This window comes from Manduca sexta, chromosome 1 (assembly GCF_014839805.1).
Source record: "Manduca sexta isolate Smith_Timp_Sample1 chromosome 1, JHU_Msex_v1.0, whole genome shotgun sequence".
In the NCBI taxonomy this organism is placed as follows: domain Eukaryota; kingdom Metazoa; phylum Arthropoda; class Insecta; order Lepidoptera; family Sphingidae; genus Manduca; species Manduca sexta.
The window spans coordinates 1342549-1363262 of record NC_051115.1 but is presented as its reverse complement, the minus strand read 5'-3'; the positions used below and the strand labels follow the sequence as shown (position 1 = coordinate 1363262).

General features: G+C 36.0%; 2 protein-coding genes and 1 non-coding gene across 4 annotated transcripts in view; 1 reads left to right on the top strand and 2 right to left on the bottom strand.

The window, feature by feature from the left end:
* Positions 1-8595, top strand: part of LOC115449766 (cyclin G) — a 41402-nt gene extending 32807 nt beyond the window's left edge. For both annotated transcript variants that reach the window (XM_037436391.1, XM_037436387.1), the window contains exons 4-10: positions 266-381; positions 3001-3128; positions 3516-3700; positions 4045-4147; positions 4383-4480; positions 4780-4988; positions 5737-8595. In XM_037436391.1, coding sequence (XP_037292288.1) covers positions 266-381; positions 3001-3128; positions 3516-3700; positions 4045-4147; positions 4383-4480; positions 4780-4988; positions 5737-5818 — 921 coding nt within the window. In that variant the 3' untranslated portion in view covers positions 5819-8595. The remainder of the gene's footprint in view (positions 1-265; positions 382-3000; positions 3129-3515; positions 3701-4044; positions 4148-4382; positions 4481-4779; positions 4989-5736) is intronic.
* Positions 8596-9573: 978 nt separating this feature from the next.
* Trnad-guc lies at positions 9574-9645 on the bottom strand. The gene has a single exon. It is a non-coding gene; the product is annotated as a tRNA-Asp (tRNA).
* A 583-nt stretch (positions 9646-10228) lies between these two features.
* On the bottom strand, positions 10229-20447 carry LOC115449771. The gene is made up of 5 exons (XM_030177659.2): positions 17154-20447; positions 16643-16867; positions 15236-15381; positions 13727-13886; positions 10229-13171 (listed from the first exon to the last, which is right to left on the bottom strand). Exons 1-5 carry the CDS (start codon positions 17173-17175, stop codon positions 12732-12734), a joined length of 993 nt encoding a protein of 330 aa, XP_030033519.2. The 5' UTR covers positions 17176-20447; the 3' UTR covers positions 10229-12731.
* Positions 20448-20714: the final 267 nt, after the last annotated feature.

Sequence of the window (20714 nt, the reverse complement as noted above, 5' to 3'; positions counted from 1 at the left end):
GGAGTGCTTGGCAGTTCACACCAGCCTTGTATTATACTTCCTTATTGATGTACGGGCCTAATATACGTCACTAAGGGAATGCAGCGTAATTAACATGCTGGTCCAACTGGTTGGCTGACTTCAGACACCCTCGCAATACTTTTAAAACTAAAGTATTTTTGGGTGTTTAGAGTCCTCTCATTTTATACAGTAACATTCATCGATAGTCTATGGTCAGTCACTTTATGTCCATTACTGGTTCTCTAACTATGAACGTTGTTTTCAGAACGGCGAGGTGACGACTGGCGCTCGCGACGGCGCCGCGCACGTCCTCCGCTGTCTCAAGATGTGGTTCGACCTGCCAGGCGAGGTCCTCATCGACGCTATCAACTTGTTCGACAGGTAAAGGAAATAATAAAAATCATATACAATCTGTAATAAAGTGAATACAAAAGCGGTAAGAGTCACAATCTAAAAAAAGAATAATATAAAAGTATTGCAATTTAAATTTAGAATACAATGGCATAAAACGAAAAAGTTTAAAAGCAAACGCAATAAAAAAAAATTGCAATTTGAATTTAGAATATTTGCATTATATTTCAAATAATTTAGTAGATAGGTCATTAAGGACTTTTATGTATTACATAATATGTCAAAGACGACGTAGGAAGCAGACAATAACTGTTTTTTTTTTCTATGCGTGATATTAACTGCTGAATACATGTTTAATACGAATATAAAAGAACTACATATTCTTTAATCCAAGCAAAGTATTTTAAGATGACATAGAGAGTGGTCATTAGGAAGATTTTCATACAAATATTTCCCATGCGATGGTTACTCTATCGACTCGGACATTTCAAATAAGACTACTTATTACCAATTCGAATAATTTTTGGAGCATAATTAGGTCCTGATGTTCGGTCTATAACTAACTATGTAGTTTAATGTCTTTAAATCCAAGCAAAGCATAAAAATATTCTAACTATACTATATATATGCGTCGATATATACGTACTGCGTACTAGATCGCGTTCCGTACACTCATTGTGTTCGACTAAACTGTACTGCAATCCGTATACCTGACTTTGGTATGATTTCAACATGGACGTGTAGTTATGTAGGGAGTGAAACTCATTATATAAGAACTATAGTCTAGTGTAAACCTGGACGTGAAAAAAAATATTAGTCAAATAAGTAAAATTATTTGTTCAAGTGAATGAATAGGTTATAATACTGTTTTGGTTGTCATTTTAGTTCAGATTTTGAACAAATAGTTTATATGGACGTTCGTCTCTATAAAATATACGTCAATGTGTTTATAAAGCTGTAAAGATCTCGATTCCTTTGCCCGATATCACTACATAGTATAAAACAAAGTCGCTTTCTCTGTCCCTACCTTTGTATGCTTAAGGCGATACCTCAAGGTCCATTTTCATACATTTTGTTTCACCTTTAATCTTGGTAACTAAACAAGTATTTTCAAGTAAAGAATTTAAATTCACGTCTAGTTAGTGATTAGTTCTCGCAGTTGAAAGAAAAATGTAAAAATAATTAATAATCATGGATATTTCGGCCTTTAAAATTTCGTCATATTAAATTTTAAAGGCCGAAATATCCATGATTATTAATTATTTTACGTTTTTCTTCAACTGCGAGAACTAATCACTAACTAGACGTGAATTTAAATTCTTTACTTGCCAATACTTGTTTAGTTACCCAGATTAAAGGTGAAACAAAATGTATGAAAATGGACCTTGAGGTATCGCCTTAAATCTTTTAAACTACGCAACGGATTTCGATGCGGTTTTTTTTTAATAGAGTGATTCAAGAGGAAGGTTTATATTTATAATAACATCCATTGTTGGAGAAATATTGCACCCGTGCGAAGCCGGGGCGGGTCGCTAGTTTCTAATATGATTTAAAACTAAACCCATTTTTTTTATACTGAGACTAGCTTCCGCCCGCAGCTTCGCCCGCGTGGATTTCGGGTTTCAAAAATGGAGAAGGTGCTCAATTTGTCGGGATGTTTTTTTAATTTATGGTGGTATGCAGGTGGTCCGATTGTCCGGTCAGGGTCTGATGATGGGATCCTGGTGAAATCGAAGGAACTTTAAAACCATTAAGGTTGCACACGAAATGACGGAAGCTTAAAAAATGGAGTAACTTCTCCCGTTTTCCCAACATTTTCCATCACTGCTGTGCTCCTATTAATTGTAGCGTGATGAAAAGTATACTATAACCAGCTCAGGAGTATGAAAAATAATTGTACCAAGTTAAGTTAAAATCCGTCGAGTAGTTTTTGTTTCTATAACGGTTATACAGACAGATAGACAAAAATTTTACTAATTGCATTTTTGGCATCAGTATCGATCCCTAATCACCCCCAGTTATTTTGGAAATATATTTCATGTACAGAATTGACCTCTCTACAGATTTATTATAAGTATAGATAGATTAACTAAGAGAAGGAGATTTTCAGTTTCAATTCTAATGTCTGTTTCTCCATTTATTATGTCTTTGCACTTTGCACTCGCACTATCATTCCAAATCTCCATCCAAAAAAAACAAAAGAAATAATATCGTGAAGCCAACCAAATAACTAATGATATATTAAATTTTGTGACTGTTCAATTTAGTCGGGTCCGCGATATCACTTTTGTTGAGTTTCAGAATGCGACATTACATTATTATATTCTGTGCTCCAACGCACACTGCTTTGATGTTAGGAACACACCTACATTGCTTAGACAACAGTGAACTTTATACAATAGCAATAAAGCTCAAATTGACTCTACGTATTAGTTAGAAAACGTTTGTATGGGAAATAGAAAAATGCTGTTTTGAGGATTTTCCCGGCAATTTTCGAATTTTTCTCACCTTTTAAACCTTCCCTAGACCTCCACGAATAATTCAAGACCAAGATAAGATAAATCCGTTCAGCCGTTCTCGAGTTTTAGCGAGACTAACGAACAGCAATTCATTTTTATATATATAGATATATGTGGTGTTTTTTTACAGATTCCTGACCAAGATGAAGGTGCGTCCGTGCCACGTCCCGTGCATCACCGTCTCGTGCATGAACATTGCGATCGACGAGTACGCCGCGAGGAACAACGCCAAGCGGAACGTCTCCATTGAAGAACTTGGTGAGTGAACATTTCGAAAGAGTAGTTTCTTTTTTGCTCAATTTATTGCACTGTGTTTTTTTTTTTTTTAAATTCGAACGGAGAATATGAAATGTAATTATATGTTTTACGTTTTAACTGTAATGATTGCTGTTAAACGTTTTTTTTAAAACAATGAGGCTTCGCCGTTTTTATAGGTGATTAAAAAGCTTGAGTATTTTTTTTGTTTTTTTTACAATGAAACAATCTTTACTACAAAAATGTTTTTCTTTATTAAAAAATGTTTTTCTTTACTAAGAAAATGATTTTTTTTTTTTACTAAAAAATGATTTTTTTTTAATAAAAAAAGTTATTCTTTTAATTTTTTTCAAAAAAAAATATTTATTCTAATCATAAATTCCTCCGCAGTATCAATATCTCAGTCGGCGTGCACGGCGGGCGACGTGTCGCGCATGTCGCACATCGTGGTGGACAAGCTCGGGCTGGCGCGCGGCGGCGGCGGCTGCGGCGGCGCGGTCACGGCGCTGCACTGGCTGCGGCTGCTGCGCGACCTCATGCGCGCGCACCTGCCCGAGGACGAGCTGTTGGCTGAGGTGAACTTTTTTTTTTTTATTTGTAGTAAGCTTTCGGTAGAGTTACCGAGAATTTTTATTGGAATAGAGCGTTCATAAATAACTTTTGGCTGAGATAGTTTTTTTTTTTTTTTTTTTTTGTTAAAACAGTATATTCTTTTTTTTACAAATAAGAATCGGTTGAGTTACAGGGATTATTTATTGAAATACAGCGTTTATAAATAACTTTTGACTGAGATAGGTGTTTATTGTTAAAACATAGTATTTTTATGTTTTTTACAAATAAAAAACCAAAAAAAGTCTATGTGTATTTAAGCGACGAAACAATATGTTCTATAATTTATGACATTATTTTTTTTTTCTAGGAGAGCGAGCTGGTGAACCTACTAGAGATAGTGTCGTGCGACGCGACGTGCGCAAACGCGCGCGCCAGCGAGCTCGCACTAGTGCTGCTGTTTCACGAACTAGGTAAGCACTATACAATTTTATAAATTTACTGTTTCAATTAAAAAATATTTACAATAAGTTTTCTCTTGCAAAAAAGGTTTTCTTTTTTCCGTTTTATAACAGTTTCTTTTTTTTTATCAGACCAGAAGTAATTTAACAATAAAAAAAAAACACCTTTTCTGTCCACAGAGAAGCGCTTTTTTATCAGCAATTTTTTTTACAATAAATAAAAATTAAAAACCTTTTTTACTTACAGAGAAGCAGTTGGTGGAGCGGTCGGAGAAGGGAGTGCCGGTGCCGGAGAGCGTCTATTATCTGTACAACTTCGCAAGGCAGCTACAGATACACTGCCATGTAAGTAAAAAAAACATCACACTACATTTAGTAGTAGTAAAGCTTGAGTATACTATCTGCTTACCTTGTTACGAAGCAAAAATAGTGCGTAAAAAGCTGTTGACAACATATTGATATAAGTACTAGTAATCGACAAAAAAAATCCGATTTGATGTTGTGAGCAATAATTTTTGCTTTTCTACAGATTTTTTTTTTATTAAAAGCATAACAAGATTGAAAGTTTATTTTTAAGTAAATAAAATAGCTATTTAAAACGATATAATGCGAACACATTGCTACATCGCTGCTGTTCCGCGCAGATGTCGGACGCGTCGCTGACGGCGTGGCGCGCGCGCGTGCGCGTGGTGCTGGCGCAGTACGAGGCGCGGCGCGCGCTGCCGCAGCGACAGCGCCTCGTGTGGCGCCTCTCCGAGCGCACGCTCAAGGTGCTGCGCCCCACCGACCGCCTCACCTCGCTGCTGCCCACCATACAGGAGCAGCACAACGACCTCACGCCCTCCAGGAACAGGTAACACTCATCATTTAAAGTTTTATAATTGTAAAATGTAGGTAGATATTGTAATTATGACTTTTCGGATGACCAACACCTCAGTCCGCCCCGGGACCACGATGGCTGCAGTTCGAAACGTTAGGAGAATAATGATAATATAAAAAATCGCGATAAAATTCGTAAATAGTTTTATTTTAATGTATGTAATTAACATAAACATACGATTTTTTTTAACTATTTAATAAACAAAACTCAGCTGTCAAAATCATATTCTGCTTTATATTTATCTCTACAACAATGTTCCATATTCAAATAAAACTTCATAACGGAATTTGCCATATTTTAATCCGCCGTATGACCATAGAGACTCGACTTCGAAACGTCGGGAATAAAAATTAATTTGTTATATGTAATAAATTGATTGAATATATTTTTCGAAAAGCAGCGATAGCCTAGTTGGTTGTGTAACGGACTGCCGATACGAATGTCTGCAGATTCAAAACCCAAACGCACCTCTGACTTTTCTAAAATTGTGTGTATTCTTTGTGAATTATCGCTTGCTTTAATGGTGAATGAAAACAAAGTGAGGAAACCTGCATACCTGAGAAGTTCTCTATAGGAATTTTAAGGGTGTGTGAAGTCTACCAATCTGCACTAGGTCAGCGTGGTGGACTAAGGCCTATCCCTCTCAGTAGTAGAGGAGGTCTGTACCCAACTATTATATATTTTTCAACAAGGAATATACTACTAATAAATTCTTCCTCAGATCCGGCAGTGAAAGCAGTGAGAATGAAGAAACATCTGATTGGCCGCGCAGCCCAGTGCTGCCCGTCTACTGTGGCAACTGACCACAAACCAGAAAGTTACATGGGACCAGAGACAATAGATATCATAGACTAAGACAGCCGCCATCCATAAACTACGCATTTGTGATATAATATAGTTATAAATTTACAGGCAATATGGATGGCTTAGTTAAATATACATAAATGTTATTCCGGTTTATTGAAATCGCCAGTTAGGGACGGGGCAGCTATGGCGTCCGTTTTTGCGCCGCGTTCCGTTTTTCCAGTTTTAATATTCGGTTTTGAAAATACCGATAAAAGTACCGGGATTTTTTTCCGGTAACCGGAACGGACCGGGACAAAAGCGGGCGCGTCATTCCGATATGCTTTTTCGTAAAGTGGTCCCATTTTTGGTTTTATACAAAATTTCCGGATCCCGAATCAGCGGCATGTGTTCAAGTAGTATGTGTGAGTGTCTATTAGTGTGTCCAGTATGAGTTGGTCTTCCTCGCGACTCAACTACTGGCGGCGGACGGTCAGCTTACACTGGTCCTTAAGTAAGTTATAATGGTGCAATTAAAAAAACACAAAAAAAAATACAAAACATTTCGGAATCAATAATAAAAAAAAATATTTATTTTAATGGCGAACGGCTTCCATTGCTTTAAAGGTTTGAGAAAGAAGAAAATTGTTTTTATTTTAAACCACATGAATCATTGTGTAAACGAATGAATCATCAAATATATTAAATAAAAACATAAAAAATATATTTTTTTTATTTAAAAAAATATCTATTTTCTCGAACTTTCTTGTAGAAATTGCAGAGCCTCGCGATTTCTACATAATGTTAATAATTAGCATCACATTACAGACTCTCGGCAAAGCAGTCGAATGACAAAAAAAAAACCCTAAAATAGTCAATTCGTGGTCATTTCTGATTCTTGTGGTGATATTTTCATTTTAAATAATTCATATGCAAATTTTCTTCTTTTTTAATTATAGTTAAGTCATTGAATATAACAGTAATACTTGTTCGCCCAAAAATCGAAGAATAATGCTTTTAAAATTTAAAAACTCCACCGAGCGTTTTATTTACTTAGTATTAATGTATTTTGTTTCATAAGTCGCTCGCGCCAGTGACTGACTGGAGCTAGTAAGCATACGAGCTACTAGACTCGTTCTAAATTGAAAAAAAACTTAAATATCCAAAAAAAATAAATACTTCGGCATTAATTTCATTTACTTAGTATATTTCTTAATTACGTAGTAATAATGACAAAAAAAAATACAAATCTATGGAAAAAATAGAAAAAAAAAATGATCTCAGGTATCAGTGTCGGTTATTATCATTTTTTATTTCATCACCATTTCTTTCAGACCGAAAATCTGAGAGAGGTGGACGAATCAGTGGATGCATACTCGGTGTCCTTTGCCTGAGTGTGTGTGGTCAGGGTATGCATTCAAGTATGAATGGAAACAAAGTGTACATTGTCTCTGTGATAACTCGAAGTTGCGTGAAAACTGGAGTCGGACGTATTTTGTCATCACACGAAAGATCAAACATGCAGCGCCTTTGCCGGCCGTAGAACGTCTATATACGTCGAACGGCTAAACGTCCGACGTCTATGTACGTTGCACGTCTATATACGTCGACGTCAAACTCCCGTTCTCCCGTGACGTATCCGCTCGTTGTGAAAAGCGACTAAATCCGATTTAATGTTATTTCAGTAGTTTTAAAGACCGTGTGACGACCTAGAACAGGGTATTTTGAGGCTTATTGCAGTAAGAGGCGTTTACCATCGTGAGTCTTGTGCCTTAAGATATAAAGTTTATATTCATATATTAATTTTATAGAATTTTCAGATGATGTAAGAATAATTATAGTACGTACAATATTTTAAAAATCGATTTTTTTTTTAATAAACTCTTATTTCAAAATAACAATTACATTGTCTGCAAATTCTATAAAGGTATCGCACACTATCAACTTTAAGTTAAATAAATAATCTAGTTATGTAAATAAGTGTAAATATGATCTGGCAAACTAAATCGGTTTGGTTATTATTTATTATGAATTGTATGACATATAAAATTGTAAAAATTGACATTTAATGTTAGGTGTGACATTTGAATTTTATTTTTAATTATATATACAGCCAAAAGCGACAGAATAAATTACATATTGGGTTCTGTGTTTATGGAATACGATTTGAAGAGTGAAAAGGGAAATTATTATAAATCAAATAATGTTTGCATTTTTGTTTAACGAAAAGTAAATACATAGATTACATTTTCATTTCTCCTCTTGAGGTCTATTGATAGGCAAGAGTTGTGAGGACACGTGTTTTGTCGATTTGATGTTAGAACGCGGCAAAATTTCGCGCCATTTCCCTTAGTCTATGCTCGTTGTCTTTTGGCTACGTGCCATACTACCTCTTTCGACTTTGTATATTGCGAGCTATTCCGCTGTACATGTGTGCTCAGGACTTTGCTTTACTGTACCCTATTTACATGTCACCCACATAAATAGCAGTACATATTTAATACTTCAAATTGCCTTTTGTATTCTCGTCAAAAAAACAAATTAAATAAAAGGGACTTACTTTACTTTGCATAAAGAAAAGTGTCAAATTTGACGTGTATAGGCGATTTGAAGTAAATGTGTTGTTATTTTTGTAGGTGACTACCTACGACTAAAAGTTGTTAGTGTGTAAGAGGTCGCCGCGGTCAGTCTGCATTTAAATGTCAGTTCGTGTGTCGTGTGGCAGTACGCATGTGCTGTGTTGTGAAGAGAAACATAAAAAAACTCGAATCAAAGAGAATAAACAAGTTGGACTCTTTTTTGTTGTTTTATTTGCCTCACTGGATATCCTTTCGGGGATAAAGAATGCTTTGATTAGATATCTGAACTATAAATAATTTAAAAAAAAGTGAGTCGATGAAATTTACGTATTGTTTTAGGACATAGGCCAGGAAAATTGAAACAAAAAAAGTTAATTAACACTTAGTCTGACTTCAAAAAAAAATAAAGAAACCCGTAAAGAAGAAACTATTATATTTAAAGTTATAACTTAAAATTAAAATGTCAAAATGACTATAAATAAAAATCAGTTTCCACATCTATGTAAGAGCTTTTCTTGAGAACGGACCGACCGGCTTGGCTGATTCCTTTTTATTTTCTTAAATACCAGGACAAGTTTAAATATCAAAGAAAAATATTCGTAATTACTTAGTTCCAGCTTAAATCATATGAAATGATTTAGTCTAACCCGTAAAAGGATATGTTAAAATGTTATACATTATTTAGATTCCGGCAATATTAACTCTACCACCAGTTCGTGCAGTTCTCACCAGAAAAGAACGGGCAAGAAACTCTGGTTTGCCTCTTTTCAAAATCGGTTTATGGTGTAGACTACAGTACATGATAAAGAGAAGAAAAAAATTCTCTTATTTTTTTATTGTTTAGAGCAGTTCATTCATTTCATAGGTATGAGGACTTAGGTGGCGCTGTTGTCGAGACCGCAAAGATGAAAGGTAATTTACTTTGTAGTCTGGCAAGTATATCTGCCAGGCCCACTACTACAATAAAAAAGAACTACAGCAGATATATTTTTAATTTAATTTTTGGATTATAGTTTTCACTTTCGCCTTTATACAGAAAGAAAAAAATACTTATTCATTCTTAGTAATATAGTCCTTTTTTTTGGTTGCGGCCCAATATTGTTCCTTATACAGGAATACAAATTTCCCTTAAAAAAATATCTTTTGTAATGACAAAAATTTTACCAATAGTCATTTCAAGGGATTACATAAAAGTTCTCTCCGGCGGGGAATCGAACCCCGGTCTCCCGCGTGACAGGCGGGGATACTGACCACTATACTACCGAAGACTTACTTTCGGTGACCAAATATTACACTATATTTTGACTTTTCATATTTTCATTTTAATTTAAAAGTATAATTAACAATGCAAATATCACCACTTTATTTCCAAAGGGGTAGGCAGGGATACAACCTGGCACCTATTTTTCCAATGTGTTCCGTCCTATGGTGTGATAGCGGATAAACCTATCGCCCTATCGGGCACAAATTCCAAGCTCCAGGCTGTTATTGGACAGACCCAAAACCAATCACTGTCCGATCCGGGATTCGAATCCGTAACGACAGAGCAATGTCAATCAGCCTATAAATCCGGTTCAAACAGGGGCCTTATTCCCTATCCCGCACGTTATTTAAACAGTGCGTAATACTAGACTATAGAAATTTGGCTTACAGAATACTATTCCACGCACATTTCTCGAAAATAACATAACTCGGCCGCGTTACGCGTTTACACTATCATACAGAATAAGGGCCCGGGCCGGCATAAAAAAACATCTCATTAGTCGACAATCTATTGGACCCCACTCCACTTACCATCACGTCACTGCCTTGTCAGTATTATAAAATTATGAGTAAAATAAAACACAATCGTAAATACTTTAATTATATTTGTCACACATTCGTCAAACTTAAAGCTTATTTAAAACAAAACATGATTTATATACATTAATGGCAGGTCTCTCGTATGGGAAGGCTATCTGCAATCTATATCTACAAGTGAATGAATCCCTCCTAGCCGAATTTTGGCCACGGCGGCCAATCTCAACGGAGATCAGCCAGGTACGCAGGATATATTATAGTGCACAAGTGTGTGCGCAGTACACAAGCACTCTCTGTTCCTTCACTCTCATAGTGCGGTGAGACAATCCGACATGACCGGAGATCAGGCGCAGGACCAACGGCTTTACGTGTTTTCCGAGGCACGGAGGTATCACACCACCAACTACCTGAGTCCGAGCTGCGACTGAGTCATTTTTAAGATGGAAAAACCCAGTCACAATTATTTTGGCCCGGGATTCGAACTCAGGATCTCAGCGCGGCAGTCGTACTTGTACCGTGTACACTTACAACTACGCCACCGAGCCAGTCAATCTACAAGTAGTGTGCGTGCTGTGTTCCTGTTTGAAGACTAGCCAGCGCAATGACTGGCCATAACGGGCCGTATTTATCAATGACGTTTTACAAATAGACGCGTCATACACTTACAAAATGGCACAAAAAAACGGCGCACTATTTGCTATAGTCACATACTTGTACACATAATTACAAATTGACGAAGAAGGAATAAAAAGATGCAGCATACGTTCGTTAGAAAAGGATATATACATCGACAGTTAGGTAACAACGTTAGTGCCGTACGCTCTTGGCCGTCAAGTCGGGCAATTACTTTACTTTCGTCTTGCCAGTATTGAGCTGTAATGAAAACATCTTAGGTATTTATAAATCACACTCAACTTACAGATTGTCAACAACTTGAGTACAATCTCAAGTAGACATGTAATATACCTAATGTCAAGAATTTACATGTGTGGAATAGTGATGTAGCGAATATCATTTTTTTAATATTCGCGGATGCAAATGCAACTATCTGCTACAGACATTCGCGAATGCGAATATTCGTCACTAGTGTGAACACTTTTTCGTTTAATTTCCTATAGTTATGTACAACCTCGCCTTGTATCTCGATAGTGTGCGTCTCGCAGCACGCGTTTATTTTTTATTGCTTTGAATGACGAGACGAGCTTGCCGTTCGCCTGATGGTAAGCGATACGATCCATAAACAGTAGAAACACCAACACCTTGAATTACAAAGTATTGTTTGGTATTCCACTGCGCTCGCCGTCCTGAGACATGAGATGTTAAGTCTCATTATGTCCAGTAGTTACTCTGGCTACAATGTTCAAACCGGAACACAACAGTGACTACACACTGCTGCTTGACAGAAATATACATTGCGGTGGTACCCACCCAGGCAGACTCTCACATATAAGTGAACTACCACCAGTAAAAACGTGTGAATCCAATTTCTTACTCTTACGATGAGTTGATTCGTCTTTGAGTCAAACATGGCGGCCGTCGAAATATTAACAGCATCAAATCTTTTTATTTCTATTATTTATAATATTTACAAAATTTAAAAAAAATAAAATTATGTATTAGTAGCTTTTGCTCGCGGCTTCGCCCGCGTGAAGGAGTTTTCCGGGATAATTTCTTCCGACTTACTTGATATATATCGTTATATTATTACCAAATTACACAAAATCATTATTAACCGTAGCCTATGTGTTATTCTGATGTATAACCAATATTGCTGTAAAGTTTCATACAAATCCGTTCAGTAGTTTTTTCGTAAAAATGGACCAAACATACATACATCCTCACAAACTTTCGCATTTATAATATTAGTATTATTTAGTCATTTAAATTGATGATTAGGCAGGCCATAGACTCCTTGGGCCGTATATATATCTATCGATAAATATATTACTATTTCTAGTACAATGTGCCTAAAACAAGCTGTGTAGTCCCCCCCCCCTGCCCCCCTGATAGTTCGGCTCATGAATCATAATAATAATAATATCAGCCCTGTATTATATACTTGTCTACTGCTGAGCACGGGCCTCCTCTACTACTGAGAGGGATTAGGCCTTAGTCCACCACGCTGTAGTGCGGGTAGACTTCTCACACCTTCGAAATTCCTATAGAGAACTTCTCAGATGTGCAGGTTTCCTCACGATGTTTTCCTTCACCGTTAAAGCACACGATAAATTCACAAAGAATACACACATGATTTTAGAAAAGTCAGAGGTGTGTGCCCTTGGAATTTGAACCTGCGGTCATTCGTCTTTGCAGTCCGTTTCACACCCAACTAGGCTATCGACGCTTCATGAATCATGCGACAGTGTAAATTAACCATTAGGGTCTGACATATATTCTATACTGTTTGAACATTAATTAATTGTACTACTTAACGGCGATCTATGAAATCTAAGTCATTTTTAAACAAATATGTCCGTGTTAAATGAAACTAATAAATATTACCCATGCTACATAAACCAGATATGTACTCAGATGAACCGGGGCCCACGGGACCCTACTCCGAACCGTCCTTATTATACATAATCATATTCGACTTTATATTATGAAATATTTGGAAGAAATCCGACGTCGGCGCTAGAGCTCGCTTTGCAACCCAACATTTCAACGTCTTGGCTACATCTTCGCTCTTCAAAACAATTTTCAAACTAATATTTTTGTCAATCATATCCCTGTTGAAGAATGGCTTCACAGATTTTATTGTCAGATCCGTTAGTAGCGGCGGATTGGGTCCCAAAATGTTGTCAACGTACGAGTTATCATAGGTTTTGTTCGTGTAGTCTATGCCATTGGGCGTTATTGTGGGTACAGGGGCGTATTCGGGTACGTGCGCGAGGTGGTCAGCCTCCCCGTTGTGAGCTCTATTGTATATTCGCAGAAGTGAGGCGACGTCGCGACCGTGGAGGCCCGCGTCTTCGTATTTCTTGTAGCCTAGTGCTGCAAAAAAAATATAATATATAATGAGCAAGGTGACGATGTCAGTCGTACGAAAAAAAAATGGCGCGAAACTGAACCGGCTGGTCAGCGGACCACTGCGTTAGCGATACACTTTTGCTTTGGATCGGACGGACGTTCACAATTGTTGCATTTATTAGCTATATTTTTATATTCTTGCTCTTTTGCTAATTTGTTAACTAATTTGATTAAAATTGTTGTCTTTTAAGTTTTTATTATAAGTAAGTACTAAACACTATTTTATTTAAGATGATTGTCAAACAAATAAATGTTTAAAACGGTAAATATATTTATAATTTCAGATATTATGTATTTGTATAAACTTGAATAAATAAACAATATAATAGATTTATGCAAAAATTAGAACTGTATAAAATTCGTTCATCTGTAGAGACACAAGCAGTGTTTTTTTCGCCTGATCCCTTGACTGACTGCCGAGGCTACCGTCAGTCGACATTCTATTGGACCCCACTCCACTTACCATCAGGTGGAGTGGGGACACTTTGCAGAGCATATAAATAAAAAATAAATACTAACCTTCAACAAAAGCCTTGATGAGCCCCGAGGAGCCCAGAGTGCTGAGTAACACCACAGGTTCGCCTGGAGGAGTGGCAGCGTATACCACTGGGCCGAGCTTCCTCTCCGACACCAATTGCATGCTTACATATACCAAATCATCCAGCATTACTGTTTGTATCTGTGAATGAAATTTTTTATTAATTTTATTTCTTACTAGCTTTTGCTCGCGGCTTCGCCTGTGTGAAGGAGAATTCTGGGATAAAAGTCCCGCTATATGTTTTCCCGGGATAAAAAATAGCTTATAACCTTCTCAGGACCAACCCTACGGTGCATCATCTTTGTCTAACACTAACGGTTTAGGCAGCGTACGCCAAGATAGCAATTTTTTTTTTCGACTTACTCGATATGTATCGTTATGTTATGACCAAATTACACAAAATCATTATAAATTGTAGCCTATGTGTTATTCTGATGTGTAACCAATATTACTGTAAAATTTCATCCAAATCCGTTCAGTAGTTTTTTTGTGAAAGAGGAACAAACATACATTACATTCATACATCTATCCTCACAAACTTTCGCATTTATAATATCAGCAGAATTTTCCTGGGATAGAAAGTAGCCTATTTCCTTTCCAGTGTCTCAAACTATCTCCATACCAAATTTCATTGAAATCCGTTGGTTAGTTTTTGAGTTTATTGCCTTGATTCGGGCAGATTCGTGGCAGTGTTTATTTTATAATATATTTTTTAGAACATTAAAATTACAACTATTTTTCGGATTTTATCGCGGTTTTTTATATTTTAGTTTTCTCCCGACGTTTCGAAGACTTTGCAGCCTTCATGGTCATTCAGCATTCATGGGGACCCCCCCGGGACCATGAAGTTTAATTTTAATGTCTAACATTCGCGTAAACATAAGAAATCACTATATTTTTTAGAACTTTTAAAAGGGAACAATTCCATCATACATGATTGATGCATAACTTTAACCATGCACCATGTTTATGCAACATAACAGCTCTTATAGATATAAATTTTGACCATATCTGCAACATTTTCATTAACGCTTAGTTCCTACTGGTTATCACATGATGTTATATAACTCATAGCCATCCTCGATAAACAGGCTAACAATCACTAAAGGAATTTTTCAATTCCGATAGTTCCCAAGATTGGTGCATTCTAACAAACAAAACCTTCAGCTTTATTATTTTTTATTGCCTTGAATGACGAGACGAGCCTGCCGTTCGCCTGATGGTAAGCGATACGACCGATAAACAGTAGAAACACCAACACCTTGAATTACAAAGTATTGTTTGGTATTCCACTGCGCTCGCCATCCTGAGCCATGAGATGTTAAATCTTATTATGTCCAGTAGTTACACTGGCTACAATGTTTTATGTATGGGCCATGCACAACGGCCTGCCCTACTACGAGCTAAGTGCGGAAACAAGAGTCCCTCAACATAGACATAAATAGTATGGATTAGAAAATCCTTAACCCAAAGCTGTAAAGTTATTTTACCTCGGGTGTGGACGCTCTGGCCTTCCCTTTCCTCAGCGCTTGCACGATCCTCGCTGGGAGGTTGTCTATTATTTCCATCAGGGGGTCTGAGTGTGTTGGCTCCGTAAGTAATATCACATACCATGTGCGAGACTGCGTCGCTACGACTGAAAAATAAAGAAATAAATATGTTTATTTATGAAATAATTATTGAAATTATTGTAGTCACCAAAATAGATTTTAGTTTTATTTACTGGCTTTCAGCCGAGGCGCCATGCCAGTGAAAAAGTTTTCCAGGGTAAAAGTATACTACTCAGGAGTAAAGTAGCTTCCTAACAGTGAAAAAAAAAATTTGAATCGGTCTAATAGTTCCTGAGATTAACGCAGTTATACAAACAAAATCTTCAGCTTTATAATATTAATCACCTAAAATATGTACTGTAATCACCTAAACAGCTCAATGGAGGGGAGGGGCTCATAAACCTAATGAGGTCTCACTACTCCTTATGGTAAGTGGATAGTTGCAATAGCATGTCAACTGACAAGACAAGATTACCCCTCCACAATTGACACAATTAAGTCTTGAAATTGAACTAATTTTCCGGATTCTATCGCGGTTTTATGTTTTTTATTTTTCTCCCGACGTGTCGAAGACTGCAGCCTTCATGGTCACGGGGGGGACTGAGGTGTTGTTCATCCACAAAGTCAAAGTTACAATATCTACCTACATTTTACAATTATACAACTTTTTAAATAAATTTAAAAAAACCGCGATAGAATGCGGAAAATTTGTTTAATTTCAATGTCTAATATTCGCGTAAACATAAGAAATCACAATTAAGTCTGTTGGAACCAGATATATTCCAGTACACGACAAAGTTACATGGGCCACTCTGTGGGGGTTTTATCACCTAGTGTGTGGTGGTCGCTATTGGACGAATATAATTATGTCTTACCACCAGCAAAAAATTTAATAGGTACCTTACATGTAACATTAATGAATAAAAACAAACCCTAATATATATTTTTTAATCCTGTAACTCAGTAAAACAATAATCAAAATTTATTGCAAAAATTCATAGTAGTTTAGTAGTTTAATAGCCTAGTTGGATGTGGAATGGGCTGCCGAAACTAATATCCGCAAGTTTAAAACTCAAACCTCTGACTTTTCTAAATTCATATATTTATTCTTTGTGAATTATCGCTTGCTTTAACGGTGAAGGAAGACATTGTGAATAAACCTGCACCTGAGAAATTCTCTATAAGTATATTAAGGATGCGTGACGTCTACTAATCCGCACTAGGCCAGCGTTGTGGACTAAGGCCTATTCCCTCTCAGTAGTAAAGGCCCTTGCTCAGTAATGGGACAGTATATAATACAGGGCTGATATTATTATACAAAAATACTTGGAAATTAAAAATACTCACATTTCAACCTCACTTTAGCCAGTATGTCGTCTATATCGTAATTCTCAGGTGACTTCGCAACATGACGGCACAGCACGCGCGCGACGCTCGCCGGCGTCATAGCTAGACGAGCGTTCCGAACCGCTCGCGATAAGTCGCGCCACTTCACTCCAAACTCGGGGAGGACCGTCACATAGCACATTTGAAGAGGCATCTTCGATATTAACTGTTGTAGGTCTTTCAGTTCTGGAATTTAGATTGAAATGGAGCTTGAATCAGAAGTTTATTTATCGAACCCCTGTCTTTTGATAATATATGCGCTTATATTTCATAAGGTATTAGGATGACAATATTACTCATGTTTACAATATTTGGATTCTTTATACGCCTCAACTTAACTCGTCTAGTAAATTACTGACAGGATAATGAATGCATTATTAATTTAAAGACGTATTAGTCGTTATGAAAACATTTTTATACAAGAATGTTGTAGAAAAACATACATATTTAGGTTTAATGATAAACAACTTACTGTTTGATCGAGTGGACTGCATTTTGATTTAGCACAATTATTCAGAATTCCGCACTGAACTTTACTTCAATAATCTTCACAATTATAGTATTAAAAACTTTATTTCAGGTCTTGAAAAAAAATACATAACATGTAACGGAAAAAATTTCAAATAAACGTCAAAACAAAAACCATCAAATTTCACATTCGGAGAGCTAGTCTTTTTGCTTCATTATAGCATCATGCAAACACTTGCAGGATAAGATGCGACTACTTGTCAATAGATGGCATTAAATAAAATAGTTATTCTAGAACTGCAAGATGGGACTGTACTAAAATAGCAGTAGTATAGAGTTTTATAATTTACTCTTATTGTGTAACATTCTAATTTGTTGTAAACACCAAAAGAAATAATTCTGCGTATATCATTATCAGTCCGGAATCTGTAATTAATGTGATATGGCGATAGGCGCCCCTTCTATCACGGGACGGAAAGAGAGTGCACAAATTGCGCCTCTGCTTATCCAATCGCGGACAAAAGGCGTGAATGTGTGCTATTCTGTATCGTGTATACTACAGGACTAACATAATTTCAGTTGATAATGACAGAGTACACACCACCTGCATTAGATTTCAACCACGACTTATTTACTGGTCATATGTATATCTCTCTATGTAATAATTTTTGCCTTAGATGGCAAATGTGCAGCAGTCCCCCTTATGGTGAGATACTCCTGGGCCTCATGCGTTGTATCAAAGTCGAAGGCACAACCAAGCCGTCGCCTACCGGGAAATGAGTACTCTTTTTAACACTGTTTACAAATGTTCAAGTCTAATAAGGGAAGCAATAAGAAAAATATTTAACATAATATTTTATTTATAATGTACAAAAAACTTAACCTACAAAACAAAACAGGCAAGTTGCATCATAATTATATTTCCGAGAAACCATCATTGTCTGAACCGAAGTAAAATGTAAGTTGTTGACTTCTATGAAATCCATTTCTTATGTTTCCACGAATAGCATCTAAATGTAACTGTTATTGCTTAATGCTATAGCGGGTTTTTTATTATACCTTTGTTCTCGTCGTTTCACACTTAAAAAATTAAAAATATTCACGATACAATCCAGAAACTAATTTTACATCAACTATCTTTAAAATTGACTAAAGATTTTATGATCTATTTTTTCTCTGCATCATGTACCTTATAATGATTTTGAAAAAAGCAACACCAGAGTTTCTTGCCCGTTCTCTGGCGAGACCTGCTTTCCGAAGTATAAGTGTTAATATTGACGGAATCTAAATTATGTAAAGCTTTATTCAGGTTCAAATAATTTATTTTATTTCACAAGGCTTATTCTTAACAGAACGTCTAGAAACGGGGATGCTTTTCTTCCAATGTTTGAAGATAAATATTATTGTAAATACAAGTTAATTTCAAATGGGGGTGAATAGGAATAAAATGGATAAAACTTAAAATATTATTTGTAGTAAGTGTATTGATTTTTAAACCGTTATTGAAGGAGTATTTATGTCCAATAATTTTGTTTATTTAAGTCAGATTTCTGACTTCTCCCTTATTATAGGAACACCTACATTAGGGATAACGAACCAACAGCAAGTGTGTCTGTGCTGGCACGTACCAAAACAATTCGAGCACGCGAGTAACATGCCAAACATTGTATCTATCTTTGTATGTATCTTTCTTTACTTCACTTCGCTTAACATCAGGTGCAGTGAAGCCCCTATCGAGCACCGATAAAAAAAAAAACAAGAAATTTTATCATAAAAAAGTCTCTAAAAAGGGACACTCGTATAAATAAAACCGATCCTGGATGGCACGTTGCAGGCCATATATCTTTTTATAAATAATGGTTTGTTAGCCGTAAAGTTTCGCCATCCCTCACTTATATGATGAAATAAATTTAGGCATTCTCCGTTTTATTAAAATTTTTCATAATCACCCTCGTTAACAGTTCAAATTATTTAATGCAAATGCCAAAAATAAAAACATACTATTACTGTATCGTACTTATGAACAAAAAAAAATCAGAATTTCATAAAATAATGCATGAAATTCGTCGTATAAAATTTTAAGTTCACTGACATTAAGTCTAAACACAATTACCGTAATTATTGTTTTTGGAAGACAATTTCTTCTAAAAACACTAGTTCTTTGATGGTATAACTCAAGGCTGTCCAACCAATATTGGAAGTTTTTAAATTTTGCATCCAAGTCCGCCTGCGGGCCACATATCATGGTACATGGGCGCCGGGAGGGGGTGCAAGGAGGTGCACGTGCATCCCCCTATCCGGAACAAATCACAATAAAAATAACTGAATGTGCATGGAAACTATCGACCACAGAGGTTTTATTATGGTTTAGCATATACAAATACCCGCGCGATTTTTATTAAAAAAAAAAAGAAAATATGATGTATTTATTGTCATCATGGTACTTATATAATAAAAAATATATAATGAGCTATATAAGCATTAATCCACACATAGCTTAATTAGAATTGATGACAAAAACGATAACGAGAGACCTCGGTAGGTGTTTTTGAGCTGTTTATTTTGCAATGTTTGGTACAAATCAGATAGCAGACTATTTTTGGCGCGAAAATGCAAATGCTCTGGTGGGCCTGAGGTCGGACAGCCTTGTTACAAGAGACAATTTAATAGGAATACCAATATGAAGAAAATCATTGAGTTTTGGAATTTTGCGGCTTTAAAATACTACAATTTAAGGTATTATACATGTCTATTTCTAACTTCAGTACAGTTCAATCTGTATAAACTCTAAAAAACTAAAACTAACCCCTAGATGGCGCTAAAATAATTTTATTTACATAATTTATTTAGATTACTGTATGTGAGAAAATGCTTTAAAAACTATATCAATAGTATACTTTAGGCAATAGATAATCTGCAAATGTTGGTTATAGATCACAAAATTGTGTTTTCTTCTTACACAACTCGCGTTCTAAAATGTCAAATAGGATTTTTTATTTTATTTATTGAAACCATTGACGTATATTCTATAGACATGAATGTCCATATAAACTTTTGTTCAAAATCTGAACAAAAATGGCAATCAAAACGTCACTGTTGCCTATTTATTCACTTGAACAACAAATAATTTTACTTATTTGACTAATATTTTTTATTCACATCCAAGTTTGCACTTAGACTCGCGTTTTTATATCATGAGCGCCACTCCGTACACGACCACAAGCATCAATATTGACACCATGCTAAAATCAGTTTGAATGGTTTGCAGTTCAATTCAGTTGAACACGGTGAATGTTCGGAACGCCAAATCTAGTACGTAGTACATATATATCAATGGTCGCATATGATTGCTGTCATTGTTACGTTTTGTTTCTGCTAAAAATAAGCTATTATTGTTGCAATGATCTATGCAGTGTGTTTCTGTTTACTTTACGTAAAATCGAATGTAATAATATTGAAAAGAATTATAGCTGAAAACATAAAATGACCTCTGTTTTTTGTAATTTTTACGCCTTACTTACCCTTTTCAATAGACGATTCGTCACATTTTTCGATCTACATCAAA